General features: G+C 40.7%; 1 protein-coding gene across 1 annotated transcript in view; it reads left to right on the plus strand.

Annotated features, from left to right (window-relative positions):
* The first annotated feature begins 2,896 nt into the window (after positions 1-2,896).
* PCSK1 (proprotein convertase subtilisin/kexin type 1) overlaps positions 2,897-24,818 on the plus strand; it is a 29,391-nt gene continuing 7,469 nt past the window's right edge. Inside the window, exons 1-11 of the mRNA XM_042866212.1 lie at positions 2,897-3,076; positions 3,914-4,018; positions 7,109-7,219; positions 9,214-9,360; positions 9,797-9,873; positions 12,763-12,851; positions 16,885-17,057; positions 19,515-19,727; positions 20,914-21,014; positions 21,999-22,232; positions 23,589-23,746. Of these exons, the coding sequence (XP_042722146.1) occupies positions 2,897-3,076; positions 3,914-4,018; positions 7,109-7,219; positions 9,214-9,360; positions 9,797-9,873; positions 12,763-12,851; positions 16,885-17,057; positions 19,515-19,727; positions 20,914-21,014; positions 21,999-22,232; positions 23,589-23,746 (1,588 nt within the window). The remainder of the gene's footprint in view (positions 3,077-3,913; positions 4,019-7,108; positions 7,220-9,213; positions 9,361-9,796; positions 9,874-12,762; positions 12,852-16,884; positions 17,058-19,514; positions 19,728-20,913; positions 21,015-21,998; positions 22,233-23,588; positions 23,747-24,818) is intronic.

Genomic DNA, 24,818 nt, shown 5'->3' on the forward strand with positions numbered 1-24,818 from the left:
GTTTCATTTGAGCAACAGCTTTCTCACTTCACAAGTCTCAGGGTTTTGTGCTTGTGCTTCCTACCTTATAATCAATATTTTTATTTGGATACCAGCTGCCATTCAGAGGTGATGAAGCTTCTGAACTTTCCAGCCTTTCCTCATCTGGCAGAACAGTATCTGCATTGCTCTGACTGATCCCAAGCAGAAATGTGGCAGGATGGATTTGTTACCGGTGGGAATTTGGTAAAACAATCAGCACCAACTAGAGCAGAGAGCAAACCCCAGCCACGGCTCCTTTCCTGGCTCCTGCTTGCCAGGCATCCAGCAGAGTCTACTCACCAGCACATGCTGCAGCAAACAGAACCAGGTGTCTTGAATGATGCAGCTAAGCAGCAAGTCAAGCTCAAAAATAGTAACAGATTCATAGAATCATCAAGTTTGGAAAAAAACACTAAGATCATCTAGTCCAACCGTCAGCCTATCCTCACCATGGTCCACCAACCATGTTCCTCAGTGCCAGCCTTGGGGCTCGAACATGAGCTATCATGTGTAAGTATTTTAGCCCTACTAAAAAGCAGAGAATAGAACTTTGTGTGTATGCACTTGGCTTCTCAAAGCTGGTCTGTCTCCCTCTCTCATGGACATTTTTTGAAGGATCAGAAATCAGAGTGTGAACATACAGCTAGAGCTTGAAATCGTAGAAGCCTCTTGAGAAGGAGGAGGAAAGAAAAAAAATCCCCAAACATTCACACAAAACCAATTAAGCTCCAAGAAATAGTATCTGTATAGTGACTGTCTCCTATAGTAGCTTAATGGGGTTCCAGGATGTATGAAGAGATGTCCATTATCGTCTTTCTCTAAATACAAAAGAGCCAAACATGAACAGAAGCTCTTCCAAATACCCTCGAGGTGGGGGGTGCCCTGCATGGGAAGAATCCTGAATATCAACAAGTGATTCCCACTCAGTGATCACATTGATAATAAAACCAAGCATTTCTTTGCTAACATTTCTCCACAAGAAGAAAAAAAATCCTTACCAGAAGCCAACTCACTTAGAAGTAACTCTGTCTGGAAAACCAAGTTAAATGTAGGCGATACTGTAGAAATAATCTTTTTATAATTGTTCTTATGTCTGATTTTGCGCTCACTGGAATATGGGGTGGACTAGGAGTTACGTGTATCTTCCAGAGGTAAACAACAAACCTGAAGTGCTCGTGGAGCATGGAACAATTACTGTTGGCTCCACCTGAGGCTGCTGAGCAAGCTGTTCCTTTCATTGTGCTATTATTAGATGGGAGCAGAGAGGGTTGGACAGCAGCGCTCATTAATGGATAGGACAGCCAAGTCTGCAGAGCATGTGGCTTGTTTTCTCCAGAGCTCAGACATCTGTGCACACCTAACTCCAGGCCTGAACAAAATGATTTTCCCCGTGAATAAAGCACAGTGAAATGAATGAAGAATTTGGAAAAGAAAAAGCAGATTTTCAAGGCAGTCCTAGGGAGTCTTGTGAATATAAATCATCACTATCCTGATAAATGGCTTTCATTTCATTTCTGTATACAGATGTTTCTACGTAGGTGCAGAGTATCAAATATATAATTGAAGCCAAAGTGCAATAACAGTGATGAGAACTGAGAGGTGAAAATTCCTTTGTGTTCTGAGTAGAACAGTACTGACAGAATTGACACAGGAAAAAAGCCTGCATGGATCCAGAGACAGTTTGACAGGAAGAGCACACTTAAAGGCAGCCTCAGGAACACAGCTAGAAGTGGAGCTGAGGGATTTATATGGCATCTGTCCAGAAAGGTAACGAAAATACATTTTTTGGCAGTAAGCACTGAGAAAATCTTGTGGTGAATACAATAAATGGAATTGAACAGAAAACACATCCAGTCCCTAGCCTGACTTTGACAAACCCCGGGCTGCCCTTAGAATGCTGCAGAAAGCGAGTGCTGCTGAATGTCAGGATGGTGTAGCGTAATTTTATGGACATTGTGTACTGACATTCAGCGATGTTGGTGCTTTGGACACACGCTTCCCTCGAGCCCTTCTCGGTCTCCCACTCAGTTCTGCTCCATGGGTGCCCTGCCCATGCTCCACCCGCAGCGCTCGCAGCGGGAGCACAGGGAGGACCCTCCCGAAGCTATCAGTCCGTGCCCATCCCACTTGCTGGAACGCCAGCCTGTTAAAAGTGCCTTGTTTTCACTTGTCTTCGCTTCGCATTTATGTTTTCCACGCTCTTCCTATTCTAAAAGCCAACGAGGAGCTGGGTAGGTGTACCTGCTACTCTACCGTAAGCAGCGTTAAAGCTCTGACATTCAAACGTCCAATTTAAAAGTTGAACAACAGTTAAATTCAGAGAGCAGTCCCATTTCAGGGGGAAGACATTTGTCATCCCGCCAGGCTGGGCAGCAAGCGCCAATTCGAGCCGCATCCCTATGGGAGCCGGAGGCAGGGACGCCCATGGCTCGGTCCGGCAGTCCCGGGTCGGGAGCTCCATTCAAACACACGTTCCATTCTCTCGGATCGTGAGGAGATTCGAGCGCGGCTACTCCCGCCCCCCCCCCCCCCCCCCCCCCCCGCGGGGGGGGCGCCCCCCCCCGGCGCGGGCGCCCCCCCCCCCCCCCCCGCGGCCCCGGGGCGTCGCCCCCGCCGCCCGTCCGAGCGCCCGCCCCGTGGGGAATCACCACCCCACTCGGGGGCCAGGTACACTTGACGTCAGGATGGCTGTCGTCGTTTTGACGTGTAAACACTCATTTCCATTCCGGCACCGGAGGGTCTGGGAGCCGCGCAGCCCCGGGCAGCCGCGCCGAGCCGCGCCGCGCTGAGCTGTGCCGCGCCGCGCCGAGCCGAGCCAAGCCGAGCCGAGCCGGGCAGGGCTCGCCTAGCAACGCCGTCCCGCCGCCCCATAGCCATGGACGGGCCCTGCCGAGCCGGTCGCTGCGCGGCCCTGGCGCTGCTGGCCGCCTGCTGCCTGGCCCGCGGCGGTCGCGCCGAGCGGCAGTTTCTCAACGAGTGGGCGGCCGAGGTCCCGGCGGGCCCCGACGCCGCCCGAGCCATCGCCGAGGAGCTGGACTACGACCTCGTGGGGCAGGTAGGGGCGGGAGGCGGGTCGGGGACCCCCGGGGTTTTGCCCTCCGGCCGGTGCCCGCAAAGCTCGGGGACGTTGCGGGTGCAGTCCCCGTAAGCAGCTCGGGGGGTGGGGGGGGGGTTGCTTCGGGCGGGACGGGGCCCGGGCCCCCGACTCCCCGCCCCGGAGCGCCGTCGCGGGGCCGCTCACCCGCAGGCCCTCCCGGCGCTTTTTCGGGATGCCGTGACGTCAGCGTTGTCAGGGATGAGTAACCGCTGACGGCTCTGTCCCTCCTCCGGCCGGGGTCCGGGACAGCTCGCTCCGAGAGCGCCCCTTCGGCTAGCGCCGGAGCGGCGCGGGTACTGGAGCCGCAAGGAGCTCTCGCACTTGAGCCGCGGGCAGGGGCGACCCTGCGAAGTGCCGCGGGTGGAACTGTGCTCCTGTGGGAGTGCGACTATACCAGTCGGTCCGTCAGCCGGTCGGTCGATCGGTCCGTCGGTCCGCCTGTCGGTTGGTCTGTCAATGTGTCAGTCAGTCAGTCAGTCAGTCTGTCGGTCTGTCTTACCAGTCATTCAGTCTGTCTGTGGTGGTGCTGGTCATTACTGCAGGAGCAGCACTGCCGTGCTGACTGCTCTGTTACTAATGAGTGCAACTTCGTTACTGTAAATAAAACTATTCCTCCATACCTTCTGTGATAAGGCTGTGATAAGCACAAAGTACTTCAGTAAGGTTTTACTTCAGATTAACACAGCAGAAGGCTGATTCCTTGCCCTTTCAGGCACAGAGTTGGTTGTGAGTACTGGTATGTGTTGTCTGTAAGGAAACACCTTTCCAGAGTGAAGGTGCGCCTCTGTCTTGCAGATTGGGTCGCTCAAAAATCACTATCTGTTCAGACATAAGAGCCATCCACGACGGTCCCGGAGAAGTGCCATTCACATCACCAAGAGGCTTTCTGATGATGAGCGGGTGAGTATTGTATCCCTTCTTCTCCTCTGTCCGTTCTGGCAGTGTAATACTACTGCCTGATGAGGTCACTGGCAGACCTTCTTCGCTTTGCAAGTCTGTTGCATTCAGCATTTGGCTTGTGTTGAATAGTACTTAATTATTCTGTCATTAATAGGCAGAGTCTGATCCTCTCAACACGTTTTTTGCAAGTGCTTTCCAGTTGCAGATTTCAGATATGAAGCACTGCAGAGGTTTGGAATTTCAGATCTGTAGCTGATGAAAATATAAATGAGGAACCACAGAGTTTAAGGTAAAAAAAACAATGATGCAATCCAATAGCTATGGAAATCAGGTTTGATTTAATGTGATTGAACACTGGGGGGAAAAAAAAGGAGTTGTGTACCTAAGGCATGACCCATGGAGCAGACTCCCCATTTCTCTGCCTCTGCTTAAGAGTGAAGTTTCCTTGCTTGTAAACGTGGTGAGAAAATGCAGTGGGTGGCAAATTTAAGGAACAGAGCAAGATGCTGTCAAACAATATCAGACACATATCAGAACACTGACATTTGAATTTCAGATCAGCGTTATTGCAGCAGTGGTCCAAAATGTCAAGTATCTCCATTGTGAGCACTTTGAGTCATGTAAGGACAAATCACTTGATGGCAAATAATTGGTTATCTGTGTGAAGTTTTTGGATGCAAATGTCACCTGGGAGAAAAGATTTTATGAAGAATTAAGGGAGGGGTAAAGGCTGTGTATTTATTTTGCATGTTCTGGTTCAAGCTGCCCATTCCCATCTACCTCCTTTCAAACACTGTTGTAACAGTTACAATCTTTGAGGTGAAATCGTTCTAAAATGGGCATGTTCAAAGCCATATTCCAGTATAAGTAATCATCAATAAAGTTTGTGTCTTCTAATTCTTACCAACTGCCTCAAGCTGCTGCAGTTTGGGAAGCATTTTGATTAATGCTCTCTCAGACACAGTATTTAATTTTTGGATGTGCTGTGTGGAGCCAGGGGTTGGACTGGATGATCCCTGTGGGTCCCTTTCAAGTTGAGATGTTCTGTCTTTTTGGGGGGATTTATACTTACATACTTAGACTTCAAAAGTGGCTTTGCAGTACTGCAGATGATTTGTTAAATTTATTCCAATTTCCCTTTTATTTACCATCTAATATGCAAATTAACGATGTGAATGAATTAGGTGTAATTATGTCATTATGTAAATATACAAACACAAAATAATCATGCAGTGCTGTGTAGTTATACACGAACCTTTCCTCCGAAGAGCAACAGCCCACTAAAAAGATTAAAATTCATTCTTAAAAAAGGGAGGGGGAAAGAAGACAGTCCTGCTTTTCTTTGTGTAGAGCCTTTGTGATTCTTACGGCTCGTTAAGAGTGACAGCTGGGGGGCAAAGCTTGCCTCTAACCTGAACATTTATATCTGCTATGGGCATCCCAGTGTTACAGTAAAACAGGCGATGGCAATGAATGTTTCAAAAGGATACAGTTATGTGGTTTCCTCACTTCTTGCAGTAGGGACCTGAATCCCAATCATTTTCACTGCTTTATGTACCAGTGAGTGGAGATCTGGCAGAGGGCCGTCTGCTCTTGCAGTGGATGGGTAGCCTGTACCTGGCTCAGCTGCTGAGTGACAAACGTTTGGCTTGTTTGTCAGACATATGTGCTCGGTAGTTCCAGCTCATTTCTCTCAGAGCAGCTGTCCGCATCAGAAAATGGTGAGCATGGAAGCTGTCAATTCTTAATTACTGTTCGCTGATGAAGAGACCAAGCTTTGCTGTGGGCATGGAGGAGGGATAAAGGTAATTGTTGTAACCTGGGCACAAGTACACACAGCCTTGTGTATTAGTAATGCAATTTAGAATGCTTACACCTGCACTAGCATATTCGTCTTCTGTGACTAATGGTGCTTTTTAGGGGTTTTTGCTCTAAATATATTGCAAAGGGAATGTCATTAGCTTTCAGTATACGTGCCTGGTGTAGCTTCTCTTTTTTAACAGTTTATGTTCTTGTGGTGAATTCTCATTAAGTTCTCCTTAAAAAAAAAAAAAAAAAAAAAAGTATTTAAATCAAATCAGTACATCTTTATTACAATAGTTTCCAACTCACTCATGTTATATTCGGTGATAGACGTCGGGAGCATAAAGTTATGGCATGGCAGCAGACAAAAATGCTGAAATCTATTCCGGTGTTTAAAGCAAAAGGTTTAGAATCAAGGCAGTCTCCATCTGAGGCTCACAGCAGGACTTTGCCAGTCTCCTGAACACGAGCTTGCTTTGCTTGTTAGGAAATTGGGAAAACATCACCTGGGTCTGTGTCAGAGTGACTGTCCACATGCCAGCAGTGGGTAACGTTTATTACCATGGGTATCAGAATTTTTTGAACTGGATTTAGTAATGTGTTGAAAGGAACAAGAGTGAGAAACATTTTTAAAATGTAGCTCTGTGACTTAGAGAATGCTGTGTTCATGTGCAAATGCTACGCAATTTGGTGTAAGGATGCATTAACAAAACACACTGAAACGTTTTGGCTCAGTTGCCTTAAGTGGAATTACATGATGAAATTAGACCCATATTCATAGCTTAATAACTGATCATACAAAACACAAATGGGAAGGAGAGTTGAAGGTCCAGCTGGGCTGTGGATAACATTGTAGATATGACTGTTAGACTAAAACCTGAGATAATCTTTCATCTTTTCTTTGAATTCCCACTTGTAGTCGATAGGCATTAAAATGAAGGTAGGATAAAGAAGCAGGCTGTACATTTGCTTCTTAAATAACCTTCTCACCATACAGCACATTTGATATAAAAGCCAGCTTTGCTTGGCATTCACTGGGACTCAACTGCTAACTTAATGATTTTAATTGCACTGCATTGTGATTTCACCATATCCCCTTTTCTAAAGTGCACTGTACTACAAAATAAATAATCTTCCTCTCTGCATCAGACATTGCTTTTTTTTTTTTTTTTTTTTTTTTTGCATTAGGCATCAGTATTTTTCTGTGTGAGAAAAACCCTTACCCTTTAGGCTAAGAAAGTCCCTGTGTATATGGCTTACTTCTCGCATCTATGTAAATAACTGCAGGTGTCATGGGCAGAGCAGCAGTATGAAAAAAAGCGAACTAAGCGTGCTGCTGTGACAGACTCGGCAGAGAATCTCTTCAACGATCCTATGTGGAATAAGCAGTGGTATCTGGTAAGAATTTGCCTTATTGTGGAACTGGGGGCAATGGATTTCGGTTGTGCTATCATCTGTACTATTTTACTAGTAACAGAGTAAGGGCTTGATAGTAGAACACGATACATTAGCTAAAATCTACCTTTAGCTTAAAAATGTTTGTTGTCAGCATGTAAGAATTCCTTTATCACGTCTGAAGCTGGGTGCATATTCCTTCACTAAAATTGATAGTGTGGAGAGCATACTCCAGCAGAAAACAAAGGCATGCGTGCACATATAACAGGCACCTTGAACCTCTTGGTCAAGATTGTAAGTAGAAAAGATTCTTTGTAGCTCACATGTTCAAACCCTCAAGAAAAAGAAATCTCCTGACCTCTCTAGATTGAATATGACAAGTCAGAAATACAGTTAATCACTTATATTTTGTACAATTTCTTTTGAGAGTCTGTATTTCCACAAGGCATCTCACTGTACTTTCAGTCTAGATGTCAGTTCTTGCACTCTGGATGGGGATAGGTTAAAAGGTGTATAGCAAGAAAGATGTTCAAAGTGCAAACACAACCCAAGTGACTAGAAGTACTTTATTTTCTTCAAAACACATAGCACAACATATTTCCTTGAAGATTACTGCAGATTTCTTTTCAACGTGGAAAATGGTTAAGAATTTTACTTCTCTTTGAAGATGAGAATGTGCTTGCTTGTTTGCCTGCTTTTAATAGGAAGCAGGAGATATCCAAGATGTCTGTAATGGACTAATGGACAAAAGCACAAGCACAGGAGTTCAAAAACTCTTTTTCTGTTTTCTTTTTTCTTTTTTTTTTTTTCGAAAGAAGCAAAATCCCGCTCTCTAAGAGTTTCACTCTTATTTCACCCACCTTCCTGTTATTTTCACTCCTTTTTTCACTCCGGTTTACCCATATGAGAAACAGAAAGCATGATGCTTACTCTTGTTTGCAGTACACACTGATTTTTTCTAACTAAATGCATAAATGCATCAAATATTTCCTTCCAAAATCTATTGTTGCCTTGTGGTAAATTTCTTATTATCTGATTGATGACAACAGTTTCTAACTTCTATGTGCCTTCAACCAACACCAGGAAAAAATGATTTTTTGTGGATTCTAGAGAACAAAACCTGAAACTTCAAAAATTCCCCCATAGCAGCAGTCAGAAAATAAAGTATAAATTGAAAGAATTGCCATAACGTATTTCTTTCTCTGAGCCTCAAATATGTTTCCAATATTCTCTTGGAAACAAAGAAATTAAAAACCTGTGATCAACTAAGTTAATATGCACAGGAAAAAACAAAGTGCTGGGTTTTATGTCTCTGTTTTTATAGTGTAATAAGTAAAGCTTCAAAATTCAATGTATGTACTGCACATTTAATATTAGAGAGGAAAAATGACCTGCTTAGGAAATGCTCTTCTGAGAGCACTTCCACTTGCTGTGGGAAGGAAAGCTCTAGATGATTCACGCTTTCAGCTGATTTACCACAGGAACAGTAATGAGGGTGGTAAACAGAAAGTTGTGATTCAGCACAGTTGTTCCTAGCCAAACGGCTGCCTTAATTGTTTTAGCCATTAATTATTCTGCTCTGGCTAACTTGAACATCACAGGAGAAAACACGTTTGGAGAAAATACAGCTTACTGTGCTGTGGGCTACTTACTGTCTTCTCATCAGGATAAAAGAACAGTTAGTAGGTCTGATTATTAACTCAGCTTTCCAAGGATCATGGCTATGTCTCTACTATCCCCATCTTTCTGTTGTGTCCTCTAATAAATACAAGGTGCTTTTTATTCAGAGGTGGAAGCTTAGGTGACCGGGGTGCTGTCTTTTGATACTACAGGTATTTGAACATACTACAGGTTTTTGTTTTATTTCTTTGAAGTTTGAACAAGATACACAAATTCAGCCTGGAATGGTTTAAAGAACCTTTAGAATATGTCTTTGAATCTGTGTGTTGTGAGTGGATGGAAATATTAATGCATTTGTAATCCATTCTGTTCCTCAGCAAGATACAAGAATAACTCCATCTCTTCCCAAACTGGATCTCCACGTTATTCCTGTGTGGCAAAAAGGGATTACAGGCAAGGGTGTTGTCATCACAGTATTAGATGATGGATTGGAATGGAATCACACTGACATCTACTCTAACTATGTAAGTTTGGGTATTAGATTGCTGTTGAATAGGTTAACTATTTGTAAATTTGATATGCAGATGCTCTTGCTGTCTCTGTCTTGCTCTCTGTTCTGTAAGGTAGCTCCTATATTACAGAGAATGAAATGTTTGTCTCAGGTATTATTTGGAACCTGATCTGTGTCACAGGAAGTTCAGTGTTATTTAGCAAAGGTAACTTCTTTTTCTCTCAGTGGATTTAGTTGTGTACATGTTTGTATACAGTGGTTTAATGCTGAATTATTAAAGCTCCATGAAAAATTTATGGAATTGTTAATGTTCATCAAATTCTATGCACTTGATTGCTGCAGTATGAAGCACACCAAATGAATAAATACAGGCTCTAGAACCCATTTTGTAATGCATTTAAATATCTATTTCCTAGTTGTCCCAATTAATTCTGTTATTTTAAATGCAGGATCCGAAGGCAAGTTATGATTTCAATGACAATGACCACGATCCATTTCCTAGATATGACCCAACAAACGAAAACAAGTGAGTAACCTCCCAGTCGTGTGAAGAGAACCATACAGTGCAGTACTTTGTGTGTTACAACATGCAAGTGTGGAAGTATCTATGGCCTCTATTGCAATTACAGAATCACAGAATCACAGAATCACCCAGTTTGGAAGGGACCTCAAGGATCATGTAGTTCCAACCCCCCTGCCTGGCAGGGCCACCAAACATACACATTTAGATCAGGTTGCCCAGGACCCCGTCCAACCTGGCCTTAAACACCTCCAGGGACGGGGCATCCACAACCTCCCTGGGCAGCCCGTTCCAGGGCCTAACCACTCTCCTTGTAAAGAATTTCCCCCTAACATCCAACCTAAATCTTCCCTCCTTCAACTTGGATCCATTTCCCCTAGTCCTGCTGTTATCAGCCCTTTTGAAGAGTTTACTCCCCTCCTGGGTGTAGGTTCCCTTCAGGTATTGATAGGCTGCAATGAGGTCACCCCGCAGCCTTCTCTTCTCCAGGCTGAACAAGCTCAGCTCCCTCAGCCTGTCCTCATAGGGGAGGTGCTCCAGCCCCCTGATCATCTTAGTCGCCCTCCTCTGGACCCTTTCCAAAATCTCTACGTCTTTCTTGTACTGAGGGCTCCACACCTGGACACAGTACTCCAGATGGGGCCTCACAAGAGCCAAGTAGAGAGGGACAATCACCTCCCTGTCCCTGCTGGCCACCCCTCTCCTGATGGAGCCCAGGATCCCATTTGCCTTTCGAGCTGCCAGAGCGCACTGCTGGCTCATGTTCAGTCTCTCGTCCATCAGGACCCCCAGGTCCTTCTCTGCCGAGCTGCTCTCAAGGACCGCTCCTCCCAGCCTGTACAGGTGCCGGGGGTTCCTCCGGCCCAAATGCAAAACCTTGCACTTTGCTGTCTTGAACCTCATTAGGTTCACCCGAGCCCAGCTTTCCAGCCTGTCGAGGTCCCTCTGATGAATTATATATGAACGGAAAATTTGTGCAACAGAATCAGAGAATGGTTGAGGTTGGAAGGATTCTCTGGACTAGTCTAGTACAAGCTCTGCTCTTTCAGGTGCCCTTTGGGATGGTTGCCCAGAACTTTGTCCAGAAGCTTTTTGAGTGCTCCGAGGATGGACACTCTGCAACCTCTTTCATCAGTTTGTGCCAGTGTTCAGGAAGCACTCACATTAAAAAATGTTTCCTAATGCTCAGACAGAGCCGCCAGTATTTTCATTCATACAAATGTTTTCACAGACACTGGAAATTAAAGAAATTAAATTTTCACGTAATGAACTTCTCCATATCATAGTATGTGTAAAGTCTGATATATTTCTGTAAGTTGAACAGAAAAATCTGTTCAGATCCCCTTGTCTGTTTGTAGAATAATATCTGCTTGAGCAGACTTTGACTTTCCCTGCTTTGCACTGGGAAACTTAAAATACATCTCTTGTGAAGGACTCTGTAAGATACTGTTTCTTAGAGGAATCTAGAAACCTGCCCAAAAAATCTCATCCCACCTCGTCATTTCTTGTAGCTTAGCTTTGTGATTTTGTCAGTACCTTCTGGGCTAATAGCATGTGTTCTAGCTCAGTGCAAATGGGCACAGGTGCAGCCATGCTTCTGACTTCATCCTCTTCTATGGCTGTGACTGTGAAGAAGGTTACATTCACTTCCTGGAAAATCTTTCAGGTAAAAAGTGTGTGTGGAAGCATTGTAGAGCAGTTTTGGCCTGAGCGTCTTCAAGGTGATAACTTAGGAAGTTTCAGAAAGTTTGAACACAGGCACCAGCCAGTTCATTTTGTGGACTTGTGTGTCTTGGAAGGAGTGGGGAATTCTCTTGATCTACCACTCTGGTACTCAGTGAGACATCACAGTGAATCTGTTACTGTGGGAGTATTCATAGTAGTTCTGTGAGGGTTTTGTCCTTCAGAAGGAGAAAAGAGTGGAACTGTTTAAAAGCTGGTGCAAAGAATAAGTCAATTTATTAAACCAATTGGGATGCCACTGTTCAATGAAGATGCAGTAAGAAACCAAAGCACTGATTCTTTATTGTCTGTCAAAGAGTATGATAGCATCCACAACAATATCAATCATGGTGTGGGGAAAAAAACAATCAATGGATAAATGTCTAATGAACAAGTCTTTTGAAAAATGACATTTCTACTTTACTACAACATTATTTAAGAGCAAGAGTACATTATCCTCTTGCTCTGATGATATTATCTCTTAGACCTACCTGTATTATCACTAATCTTTGTTAATAATAAATGGAATTCATCCCAGAAGCATTTAAACAGCTCATTGAATAACAATCTGTAGTATTAAGTAATAAAACTCTTGTACAATTATCTTTACCTGAAGATTTTCTGTATCAAAGAGTACAGAATTGCCTGTAGCAAAAAAAAAATAATAAAAAAAATTGCATAGTATGTACATAGTTACAAGAAAAATTCAGCAATGGTGAAGATACTTCACAGGCTTTCTTAATAAATTTCTAAATAAGGAAATAAAGACAGCCCTTAGAAAAAATAAAGAGAATATCTAAAAATGTGGTTGAAGAAGTCTCTTTCATGTTTTGTTCTGAAAAAAATTAACGACCTTGCCACATAATTTTACACTGCTCTTGTGCTCTGCTAAAACAAGTGTAACTAATAGGTTAGTGAGATTAGATTAGTTATTTATCATCTCGTCATGATGATTATTTGACAATTAAATACGTAAAATTATAGAGACTGAAGTCTAAGGCAAAACAAATATTTTTGTATAATGTGAATATAATACCAAAGCTGTTCAATAGCTGCATTACATTCAGTTCAAGACATCCACCACATCAAGAAAGTCACTGATGAGTTTTTGTATGTGTTACATGGAAACGTCTAGGTTATGAGAAGTCATTTATTCTTGCTATATTTATCCAGGCATGGAACACGGTGTGCAGGAGAAATTGCCATGCAAGCCAACAATAGAAAATGTGGAGTTGGAGTAGCCTACAATTCTAAAGTTGGAGGTAAGAAGCCAAGAATAGTTAGATGTGTGATGTGAATGGAAACCAGGAGGCATCACTCTTGCGGTTACAGGCTAGAGGATAGAGTGACACTGTTTCTTAAATTCCAACGTATTTTCTGGATTCTGGTTTTCACTTCAATATAGGTAAATCACATAATATGTAACAAGAAAATAATAACTAGAAAATGATATGGGTAGTAAAAACAATCTGTTTTGTACCCAGAGAGAAGGTTGTTTCTTTAAAAGAATGACAGATCCACTTCTTATAGCTGGTTGTTTTGGGAGAAGATGGCATGGGGGAGGAGAATGATTTGAGAAGAACAGAAGAAAATACATCCAAATTTATACCCACCTTTGCTTATAGCATATTATTTTCATCAACACAGTTATTTTCAAGAAGTCGTGTCAGTCCAGATATTCATAGTGCTGTGGTTATTATCATCATAAATTAATTTTGAAAATAGATATTTATTCTTGTCCATCAGTCAGTATTTTCATTTTTTGAAGAGGTGGTTAAAAGTTTAATCCATTAGTGATTTATGAAATACTTATGATCGAAGTATCAATGGTAAATGGTTATTTAGCTCAGAGGAAGATACTTGTTACAGTCCTGGTTTTTCCATTTTTTCTTTTAAACAAAGGGATGTTAAGTGGCAATTGACACCTTTAACTGCCATTCCCACCATTTTAGTCTTACCTTCATAGGTTCCCATTTACTTTGCTGAGCTGTCAGCTTTGCATTCTACCTTTGCCACAATGCATTATGCTGTCATACTCTGTTTAAATAAAATATCTCACTCACAAGATGAAGATGCCAGATTTTCAAAGCAAGGCAAAATGGATGAAGCTGCAGTGATGTCTGAACTCCTGCTGTGTCACTATTTTAAGGTACTTACATCTACACAGAAGGTTTTTCCACAGTTTTCATTTGCAAGTGCGTATTAGAATTCTGTACTGGGTGATTTGTCTGCAAAAGGAAAATAACAGGAGGAAAAGCAATCCAGCACTCCAAATTGCAGAAATCTGCTTGTAATTGGACAAGGAAGGTGAAAATTAGGAAAATTGAAATAAATAGTAAGCTGGCCTGCATGACTACCTCAATTATGTTAGGGATTGAACAAAAACTCATTTGAAGAGCAATAGGAGGAGTCTTCAAAGGATTAGCTACATTTGGGATTTGCTCTGAGTGGTCACTGGAAGGCTTTTTTGAGATGGGAGCTACACAGGATTTATTTCTTTACAGGTTTTGTTCTTTTTTTTTCTTATTAAATGCTTGAAACGATGCATTTCACACTTCTATTTGATGTCAGTTCAGGATGGCTTTTTTAAGCAGTTATTTCTTTGTATCAGTTGCCATGCTGCATGAATCCATTGGTCCAGAGCCACTGTATTCTCTCTGATAGTCAGGAATATATGCTTTAAAGAAGGAGACTGACACTTGGAGTATGCTGTTCTCTGACCTTCGACAGCAGAGACTGCTTTAACTGTGTCCTGATGTAAAATAGTCAATTAATAATTCCTTATTTTCCATGAAGATAATAACAGAAAGTACTAACAATCTTGAGTGTTCTAATTTGTCAAGTTAATGTCTGGCCCTGTTCTGAAATCTGCACGAGTCTTTTTAAGACCTTGTATCTGTGCAGCTTTTCTGTGTATGGTGTGAAGCAAATGCTTACTAAGGTCAGTTTCTTTTAACATGAACCTCTTGCTTTGGATAGAGTTGAGAAACGTGTGTATATGGAGTAAAGCAGGGTTTATATATCTTCATACATATCTAACCATCACACCATGCTACAGCATTTCTCTGGTGCTGCCATGGAAATCAAATGATGAAGAAGCTCGATATTACAAAGGACTGGGCTGAGAGTTCCCACACAGTGATGTGTTGCTAAGAATAACCTTCTGCCATGCAAATGTGTATACATCTCTGAAATTACCTTGGGCTTTGCCTGCTTGTCAATTTATGGTACTGATGATGAGAGAAGGCATGCGGAAGAATTTATGCAAGAGAAGATCATTGGAATCTGCTTAGGGAAATATTACTGCAGTCATCAAATCTCTGGGTTGGCTTAAACGTGCAGCGTTTTGGGAGATTACAAAAATAAGGCAATGATTTATTTTTCTTCTTGAGCCATTTTTATCACTGTGTTACCAGTGATGTTGTTTTATTCCTTACCACATTATTTGTCAGTTGCATTGGCTTGGTTTGTTTGGGAAATATCTGTATACTGTTCTCTGCATTCCCACTATCTCATGATGTGTTACAACCCAGTGCCGAAAGCTTTCAGTCATTTTCACACAGGCAGATCTTTGCTCACAGTGCACTGCTATGACTGCATCTCACAGTTCTAAGCCACCTGAAATAGGAGTGCTCAAAATGTTACAAGCTTTAGCCTCTGGAGGGTAAGTGGTATTTTTAGAACCTGAGGCACAGGATATACCTTGATTCTTTTCTCAGCTTTAGGAGTGATAGTGGTATCAGTAGTTGAGCAAATTAACTCCCTTGCCTCTTTTTGCCACTTATTAATGTGAAATAACCATAGAATCATATAATGGTTTGAGTTGAAAGGAAGCATAAAGCCCACCCAGCCCCAGCCAGTGCTGTGGGCAGGGCTGCCCCCCACCAGCTCAGCTGCCCAGGGCCCCATCCAACCTGGCTTTGAGCGCCTTCAGGGAAGGGGCACCACAGCTTATCTGGGCAGCTGTGCCAGGGCCTCACTGCCCTCTGAGTAAAGGAGTTCCTCTTCACATCTAATTTAAACCTTTCCTCTTTTAGTTTAAAATAATTCCCTCTTGTCCTATTGCAACCAGATTGTGTAAAAAGTAGTTCTCCCTCCTGCTTGTAAGTTCCCCTTGTAAATATTATTAAATAATCAAGCTCAGCTTTCTCACAAATGATTTGAGGAGTCTTGGAGTTCCTGTCTGTGCACAAGGTTATGCTTTTTTAATGATTGGTAGTGAAAATGAAGAATGACACACATAGATGCAAGTGGAAGAGCTTTTTTTCTTTTTCATTTTTCTAGAGCAGTCACATTCTTCTTGACATGTTTTGGAAAAATTCCCATTTAGTGGAAAATACTCGGAAATGAGTACACATAATTCTGTAGTACTCACACTGCTGTAGTACAAGCTTGGCAGGTTCAGGAGAATATTTATTTGTTGAAAATGGGCTGAGTCCTGACTCCTGTAGCTCATCTATTGCTACTGTTGCTGGGAGAAGGGTACCACAGTGGGAAGGTTGCCAGACTGCTGCTGTTTCTTTTCTCATCCAGTCCTGGACAGTGATAGCAATCCTATTGAAGGCTAGAGTTTGCAGAGCGAGTCATCTACTGCAGATGAGCCACTGTCTGCTGCTGAATTTTAAGTACCACTGATCTCAAGCTTGCTCTGAAGATTAGATCAGGCAGTTCCCAATAAAATGTTAATGGCTTGTTATCACTAGTCTCTCTGGATTGCTCACAGTCGGAAAAAATGTGGTAGTAAAACAGCATTGAGAATTTTTTGTCATAAAAATGAAGAATTGGTGAAATAGGATCACAAAGACAGTACAAGCTTAATGGCAGAGAGGACTGAGTGTATCAGTTGGCACAGTCATAATTAACTCTTAAAAATAGTGTTGGTAAAACCTATGTAGTTTTAACGATAAAATAGCCATTTCAGTGAAGAAGTCTTTTGCAGATTTAGTAGGAAAGGAATGAAGTAAAAAAAGCTCAATGTAATAACAAGAAAACAGGAACACTAAATGAAACATCATCTTCTTGGCTTTCTGCAAAAAGAGAAAAAGAAGTCATTAAAGTGCAATCAAGATATTAGTGGTTTTTTGTTTTTTTTTTCCCCAGTGTGTATAGAGCCCCAAGCTCTGCAAAAAGGGTAAGTATACTGTTTTGCACTGACCTGAGTATTATTTAAATAAATAGCAATAGGCTATGGTGAAGTTGATTTAGATTAATTTTGCTGGAAGTGCAACAGTGAGGTAGCAAAGAGGAAGAGGGAAACAGAAAGTTAATACAATCTGCTTGTTTTTCTTTGTTAAGGTATACGCATGCTGGATGGAATAGTCACTGATGCTATTGAGGCCAGTTCAATTGGTTTCAATCCGGAACACGTGGATATTTACAGTGCAAGCTGGGGCCCAAATGATGATGGTAAAACTGTTGAGGGACCTGGGAGACTGGCACAGAAAGCTTTTGAATATGGGATAAAACAGGTATTATACTTATGAAAAAAAAATACAATAAAACGTGACAGAGGACAGAATTTTAAAGTGGTTTGTCTCAGGCAGGAAATGAAAATGATTTGTGCTCTATTCACATAACTGAAAAGCAGAACAGACATTTTAATAGTACTGGTCCGAAATTGCCAGCTAGAACATGACTTTCAAAAAGGTGCGATTAGAGCCTTCTTAAGCTTGTTTTAGCTGGTATTCTCCACGGAAAAGCTTTCTTCTTCCATCCTTACTTCTGCTGCCTCTGTCTCACCCTGCCCCCACCCTTCTCTGCCGCTTATTTTGCACTGAACAGTAATTGGATTTCTGCACTGAAAGCCTATAAAAATTTAATACAAAATTTCTGCTTCATGAATATTTTGCTGTATGAAATACTGATGCATTTTAGCGCCCTGTGGATGGGTTTGTATTGTGTTAGTTGCATTAGTTCATAAATAAATGCGTATCACATTACAATTAAAGTGAAGATAGCAAAAATGCATAATGAAGAGTAATGGAAACAGTGGTTTTACAAGTAGGTCTGTTTTTTTTTGTTATGCTTTTTTGATCTCATTGGATGATGAGTGGGGATACTAACAGAGCTACTGGGGATCTATCAAAAAAACTGCTCTTGCTCTTGCCAGTGAGATAAAAAGATATCTAAAGATGGACAGGCACTAATGTAGAAAGGAAATGTGAATCAAGGTCAAGAAAGAAGGAAAATGGAGAATGCATGAAGGACAGGAGCAGAGCAAAAGACGATACTGGAAACAGAGCAGACAGGAGAGGAAAAAAAAAGGCAAGTCTGACAGGTGACATGCTCTGAGGGAAGAGTGGAGGTTGTGGAATGGGTTTATGGTAACAAGCATCCAGTATGTACACGGCAAGAAAAGAGGAACAGCGAAAAGCAGCAGTTAGGGAACCAGTGTTCAATGGTTTTACTTGGAAAAAAAAAACAGGTTATTTGATAAAGAATGTACTTTTTTTTTTTTTTCTTTTTTTCCCAACTTCTTTTGTTTAATGAGGGGATCAAATTTACCCATAATTTGTCAGGCTTCCTCTGGCAAGGATCTGAATGCGCTTCATTCCCCATCAAGTTACTTAGAGATGGGGTTGCCAACAAAGTTAAGTTTAATCCCTGACCCCTTTATTGCTGGCCCAGTAAAGCACTTAAGCATATGCATAGCCGTAAACATCTGTGCACCATTAGGAGCACTCCAGCAGGAATCAAACACCTGTTTACATATATCATTGCCTTTCTGGATTGCAGCCTTGATTCTCAAAACAAAATATTATCTCATTTTCTGTAACGGATGTTGGTTGTCCTGCGTATTTTTGCAACTGTATCAAAAAGAGTGCAGCTTTTGTTTTCTTTTCTTTATTTTTAATGTTTTAAATGCTGCAAGTATCACTCAGTGCTTGCATGAATAAATCTCATCTGAGTGAGAGTGTATTTCAACTGCAGGTTCCAGTGAATATACATATATTAACAAATAATAAAATACGAACTTGCTCCTCACACAAAATGTATTGTCTCCTCTAAAGGACTATCTCAGCATAAGACTGAATTGAATAGCTGGTGTGTGCTTTCTCTTTGATAGCTGTGATAGTTCACATGCTGCTGCAGCACTCTGTTGTCAGCTGTCAGCATCAGTCGTTAGCTGTTGGTGCCTTATTACACACTGAAGGCCCAAGAAGGGAGTAAGAATGATTACATCCTGAGATTGCTGGTGCTGGTTCATGGATTTGTGAGAGAAAGGAGGATTTTCATCCAGATGTGCTTTTTGGTTTTCTGGTTTTCAGCAAGCACTAACAGTGAAAGATTTTATTCCAAAAATAATGGCGGAAGAGTCATATTAAGTATATTGTTTTCACTGGTTACCCACAATTCAAGTGCAAGTGAAATAACTCCTGATGAACTGGAAAGGGAAAGGGAAAAGGAAAAGGAAAAGAAAAGGGAAAGGGAAAGGGAAAAAGGAAAAGGAAAAAAAAAAAAAAAGAAAAAGAAAAAGGGAAGGGAAAAGGGAAAAAAGGATGGGGAAAGGGAAAATGAAAGGGAAAAAAAAAGGAAACAGGAAAGGAAAAAATAAAAAGAGTGTTCTTCCTACAAATGTTCAGCACTAAATGCAGACAAGTGGGGAAAATTACCTGTTGATCACAGAACCTGTTTTTAACATTAATGCCTGTTTTGAGGAAAATTACTGTCTCTGGACACTAAATGTAGACCAGTCAATCTAAAAGATACAGACAAACAAAGGATGTGCTATGGGATCTGAGATAGAACACCTCAAGTAGCATTTTTTTTTTCTATATGTCTTCTATGATGTTATAGAAGATTGTCTTTTTCTACCTGAAAATGTTAGATGTGTTAGGGTCTCATGGTAGAGACAAGAGGAGTTGTTAAGGATGTATTATGACGATGGAAATCTCTTTTATAACCTCACATTTCATTTCCTTCAGGGCCGAAATGGAAAAGGCTCCATTTTTGTGTGGGCTTCGGGGAATGGAGGTCGTCAGGGTGACAACTGTGACTGTGATGGTTACACTGATAGTATCTACACTATCTCCATTAGCAGTGCTTCTCAGCAAGGCCTTTCTCCCTGGTATGCAGAGAAGTGCTCTTCAACTCTGGCCACAGCGTACAGCAGCGGGGACTATACTGACCAAAGAATTGTAGGTTATTTTTACCAGATTCAGAACAAACATAAAAATGTTTTATATATGTAACTAACAAATTAGAGTTCTTAAATGCTTTGTTTCTACTGCTTACTTTTCATATGCTTAGTGATTTCATTTTCAGACAGTGAGGAGTTTATAGTACAAAACATGTTTGTATTTCTGAACACCTACTATTTTGTAAAACATTGGCTAATTGTTGTAGCAATGCATTTAAATTAGCATGCTGAAATCTTCTGACATTTGAGTGTGACAGATGTCTCTGCATGAAGATGGTTCCATTTATCACAAAGAGAGACATAGAGTATATGCAAAAAGAACTAGTGAGTTTTATGTGCCCGTACAAGTTAGCATCTCTGTGCATGTTGTCACTCGAACACTTTCTGTAATATTTTTAATCCCTCAGTTCCTAATGTTCCGAATGACAACAACAGTGGTGCTTGCAGACCTATAAAAGGTGCCCAGTAAGTGGACAGATCAGCCTGTACCTTCATTAACTGTGCAAGAAATAACTTGTATGAAAGAAATTTGCTGTGATTAAATAATACTGAAGGACCTATGATTTTTTTTCAGCTCTGGTTGGTGGTAATTTTAGAATGAATTATATGAGTGGAGATTAAAACAGTGTCATTGCAATTTAGCTGAGGAACTGATACTTCCTAAGAGATTACTCTTCAGATCTGAGTTATAAAGGTCTCAGTGTTTCCCTTTCTGTTTCTAGAGATACATGGGCAGATGAGTTTGGTATTTAATTGCCAAATAAAGCACATGTTTCATTGCAAATTATAGTTCTTCAGCTGAAGAGAGAGCAGAACACTAATACTAATCCTATGAGTAATTTTCTAGCAAGCAGTAATTTTAAATGTTCTAGGCCCAACACAATGATCTGTTTTTATGATTCACCAGTAGGCCTGAAACACTTATTGCGAAACCTTAGAATAAAAAAAGATACTCAGTGTGGGAGTATTTTGTTCAAACGCAAAACATTTTGATACAAAAAATATAGTTGAAGTAAAAAGAGTAGAATGAAATATGAACAAATTTAAACATCCCTTCCTCTGCTGGTAAGGAATGTATAAATACGCACCAAGTGGAAGATACATGGCTACGTTTGTGAGTGTGGATATGATTGTATTTACTACTGCTTATTCATGCAATTTGTTTTTTGTTGTTTTTCTGGCAGACAAGTGCTGATCTTCACAATGAATGTACAGAGACTCACACTGGGACCTCTGCATCTGCACCATTGGCAGCAGGAATTTTTGCTCTTGCTCTGGAAGTAAAGTAAGATGTCATAAAATTACAATTGAAAGTCTTCCCTACTGTCTTCCCTCAAATGCTGCTTATTTCAAATTAAACCGTATCACTTTGCAGTTCCAGTTTTTGTCAGTTAGTCTTGCTCTACCTGATGACAAAACTAAACAGCTATCTGCCTCAATACCTGTCTAGCAAATCAGAACCTACAAAAGCAGCATGTAATGACCAAGGAATTTCAGTCCATTTAGTGCATTGATGATAATTGTTTGTTGAGTCAATCAATAGGACTTAAAAGAATTGAGGCTGTACTGTCAAGAGAGCATATTTTGAAGATGGTAGAATGCAGAAGTATGAGTGAAATGTTTAATCAATGTGCAGAATCTTTTCTGGCAATGATGAGACATATAATTGAAGGTACACAAGTTTGACTTTCAAAGCAAGAAGAGAGAAGATATGTTCAGGCCCTGCAGGCCTGATAGTTAGATAGTATGACTTTGAGGCGGGGATAAAGAATAGGACAGGACAAGACAAGGCAATGGCCTTTTCACTTCAGGTGTTAAGATGTAGGCTTAGCACTTGAATAGTACGTGTTTTGCTCCATATGCTATTGTGTACTCCTTTGATGATATAAGCCATGATACCTAGGACCATATTTTAAGGATTGGAGTATAATCACAGATAGATAGAATCAAATGCCCAGTGAATATTCACACCCAACTTCTGTAAAGACTGGTGGGAAATACTGCTTTTGCTAGATAAATTTAAATGCCTACGGGATTTTGAGTGATTGGACTCTAATCTTGCTAGATACCAGTTCTTAATTTACATAGAAATCTTGTCTACCCAAAGTGTTGTCAGCATAAGCATGCACTGTTTTGTTTTTGTTGTTGTTGTTGTTTTTTAATAATTCAGTACTAGGTACATTTCCAAAACTTTATATTGCAAAATAATAACTAAGAGAAAAGTGATGGTTAGTACCAAAACAATTAACCAGGATCATTTTCTCAACAGCCCAAATCTAACATGGAGGGATATGCAGCACTTGGTAGTGTGGACCTCGGAATATGATCCACTGGCTGTCAATCCAGGATGGAAGAAGAACGGAGCGGGGCTGATGGTGAACAGCAGATTTGGATTTGGACTACTCAATGCAAATGCATTGGTGGATTTAGCTGATCCCAAAAGATGGAAAGGTGTACCAGAAAAGAGAGAGTGTATTGTTAAAGACAGAAGCTTTGAACCAAGGTAAGACATTAGCAGTAGTTAGGCTTAGTAAAGCGAGAAAGATAGTGTTGCACACAGATTGCTCTAAAACAAATTAAAATTAAGGTGTATCTTTGGTCTCTGATTTGGTTTTTTGCCCAGCTGCATTCCCCAGGGTCGAGAAAGCAACATTTGTTTGTTTGCTATTTTTTAGTGTAAGACTGATTAAAATAAATAGCATGAGCCCTCACATAGGATAAGATCACTGTGGCTCTTCATACAGCCAGTGTATGGGTGGATAATGCTGTGAGACCAAACCTGATCAAGTAGCAGTGTTTAGACTGCTATCAGTGGATGAAGAAAAAGATACCAAAGTTTTTCAGATATGTTTTTAAAAGGAATATCTGTAGTAAGTCTTAGCAACTTCTCTCACATGACACGCATAATGTAAGCCAGGATGATACACTTAGCTTTAGTCCCATCTACAGCACTGCTTTTATGAAAAATAAGAGTCTCTAAGGCTCGCTGAAAAGAGTGACAAGCCATAATCACTAATGATTGCAGCACAGTAAGCCTAAGCTGAGCTCAATGTACAGGTAGCTTATATCAGAAGTCACTAAACTAGTTAATCAGTAAGACCTTTCTTTTTCTACCTGTTCATATGTATGTTCGTTCTGTAGAATAAATACAGTATTTCAAAGATAGAAATTACACTGTGAGTGCACTAAAAATCTCTCTGTAGAAATGGATTGCCTTTTGTTTTGGATTGTAACTGCTCGGTAACCTTACTATTTATGCTATTTTACTATCAATTTGTTTTTATGAGCCCTCTCTTTTGCATAGAATGTTGATCTAGTGATGTATGTTATATCTGTTGTTTATGCATTTTTATTGCTGTCTTCTTTGTTGCATTATAAAACAAAGATCTCAATACACTGAGTTCTGAATCATTTCTTCGGAGATTTGGATACTGCATTCTCATTACTATTAATGGAAAATGTGAAGAGAATACTATGCACAGTGCTCTGAGAATGTACAGAATAAGTAATGCTTTTATTCTAGAGATGACATGAATTACAAAAGTTTAAAAGCACTCAGGTTCTTGCAGTGTTTTAACTCTCAGTTCTCCTGAATATTTCAGTGAGGCAACTATGTGTAGGTCTGACAATTATGTGGTGTATCTGGCTGCAAAGACTTAATTTTGTAGTCTCTGTGTGACAATAAAATACAGAGAGAGACTCAGTTGTCAGACCTGCTTGCTTGCTTCCAGGGTGGGTTGCAAAACACTTGCTTATGCTGTGCCCCCATTCTAGAATGACTGTTAAACTCATCTCTACACTTCACATATTAATCCAGAATCATATATTTCTGTAAATAAAACTTCTGTAATTTTGCCAGGTTATTAAGAGCAAATGAGGAGGTCATCATTGAAATTCCTACAAAAGCCTGTGAGGGTCAAGAGAACTCAATTGCATCTCTGGAGCATGTGCAGCTTGAAGCAACTATTGAATATTCCCGGAGAGGAGATCTTCATGTCACTCTGGTGTCTCCGTCAGGTATGGGAAGCGTTAGAAACTATCTGTGTGTTCTTTGTAGATTGAAAATACATAATTATACAAATATAGTTACAATGAACAGAGGAGTGTGAGAACAGAGCATCCTGGAAATGAAGGAACTGGTTCTCTGAATCCCTCTTTCATTCTTGTGTTTTGGGTTATTTTTGTAAGGTGAAAGTAAATCATGATTTAGAGATGAAGGCACTATTTCTAATATGTTGCCTTCAAGCAGCAGGACCTTTAAAAATTGAGAGCCCCTGGTGGTATCAAATTATAGTTTAATAATGCTTATTAACCTTACTGCGATTTGATGACCTAATGGAAAACTGAGGAAATCTGACTCCCTAGAGTTCATCTGACTTTGTCTCCCCACTGGTGTATGTTAAAAAAAAAAAAGTATGTCTCTGTTTGTCACTTTAGTACAACTTTACAAAACATACTGCAACATGGCAAGCTATCCTTATGGTGCATTGAAATAACATGATGAGAGGAAGAAAAATAAAGGAGAATGAGTATAAACAACTTTGTTGAAAGTATGATCTTCAGTCAGTTCAGCTGATATTATTCAAAAACAAAAGAAAACAGATATGAATTTAAACATCAGGCTAATCTAGTAATTCACAGACAATAAATAAGTAATGATTTGTTCATATCGTTGTTACATGACCTCACTTCAAAGCAGGTTAAGGTATTGTACGTATAGTATACTTAGACACCCTACCTTATCGTGGATTCATCTGACTCTTCTTTCCCTTAGTTCTTGCTGTTTTTCTACTTTCCTGTGAAACATTCCTACCAAATTTGTCATTCCATTTCTATATTTACACTATTCTCTTTAATCAGAGAATAAGAGAATCATAGAATGTTTTGGAAGAGACCTTAAAGCCCACCTAGTCCCACCTCTTCCATGTCTTTCTTGTGTTGGGATCCCTAGATATGAATGCAGTACATACCACTCTTTTGATGCAGCCCAGAATGCAGTTTCCCTTCTAGGCTAGAAGCACACACTGCTGGTTCACATCTGTCTTTTTGTCCACCAGAAAGCCCAGGTCCTTCTCCAGTGGAATGCTCT

Source organism: Lagopus leucura, unplaced genomic scaffold, assembly GCF_019238085.1.
Source record: "Lagopus leucura isolate 7727_CA_CO unplaced genomic scaffold, USGS_WTPT01 Super-Scaffold_810, whole genome shotgun sequence".
NCBI lineage: Eukaryota > Metazoa > Chordata > Aves > Galliformes > Phasianidae > Lagopus > Lagopus leucura.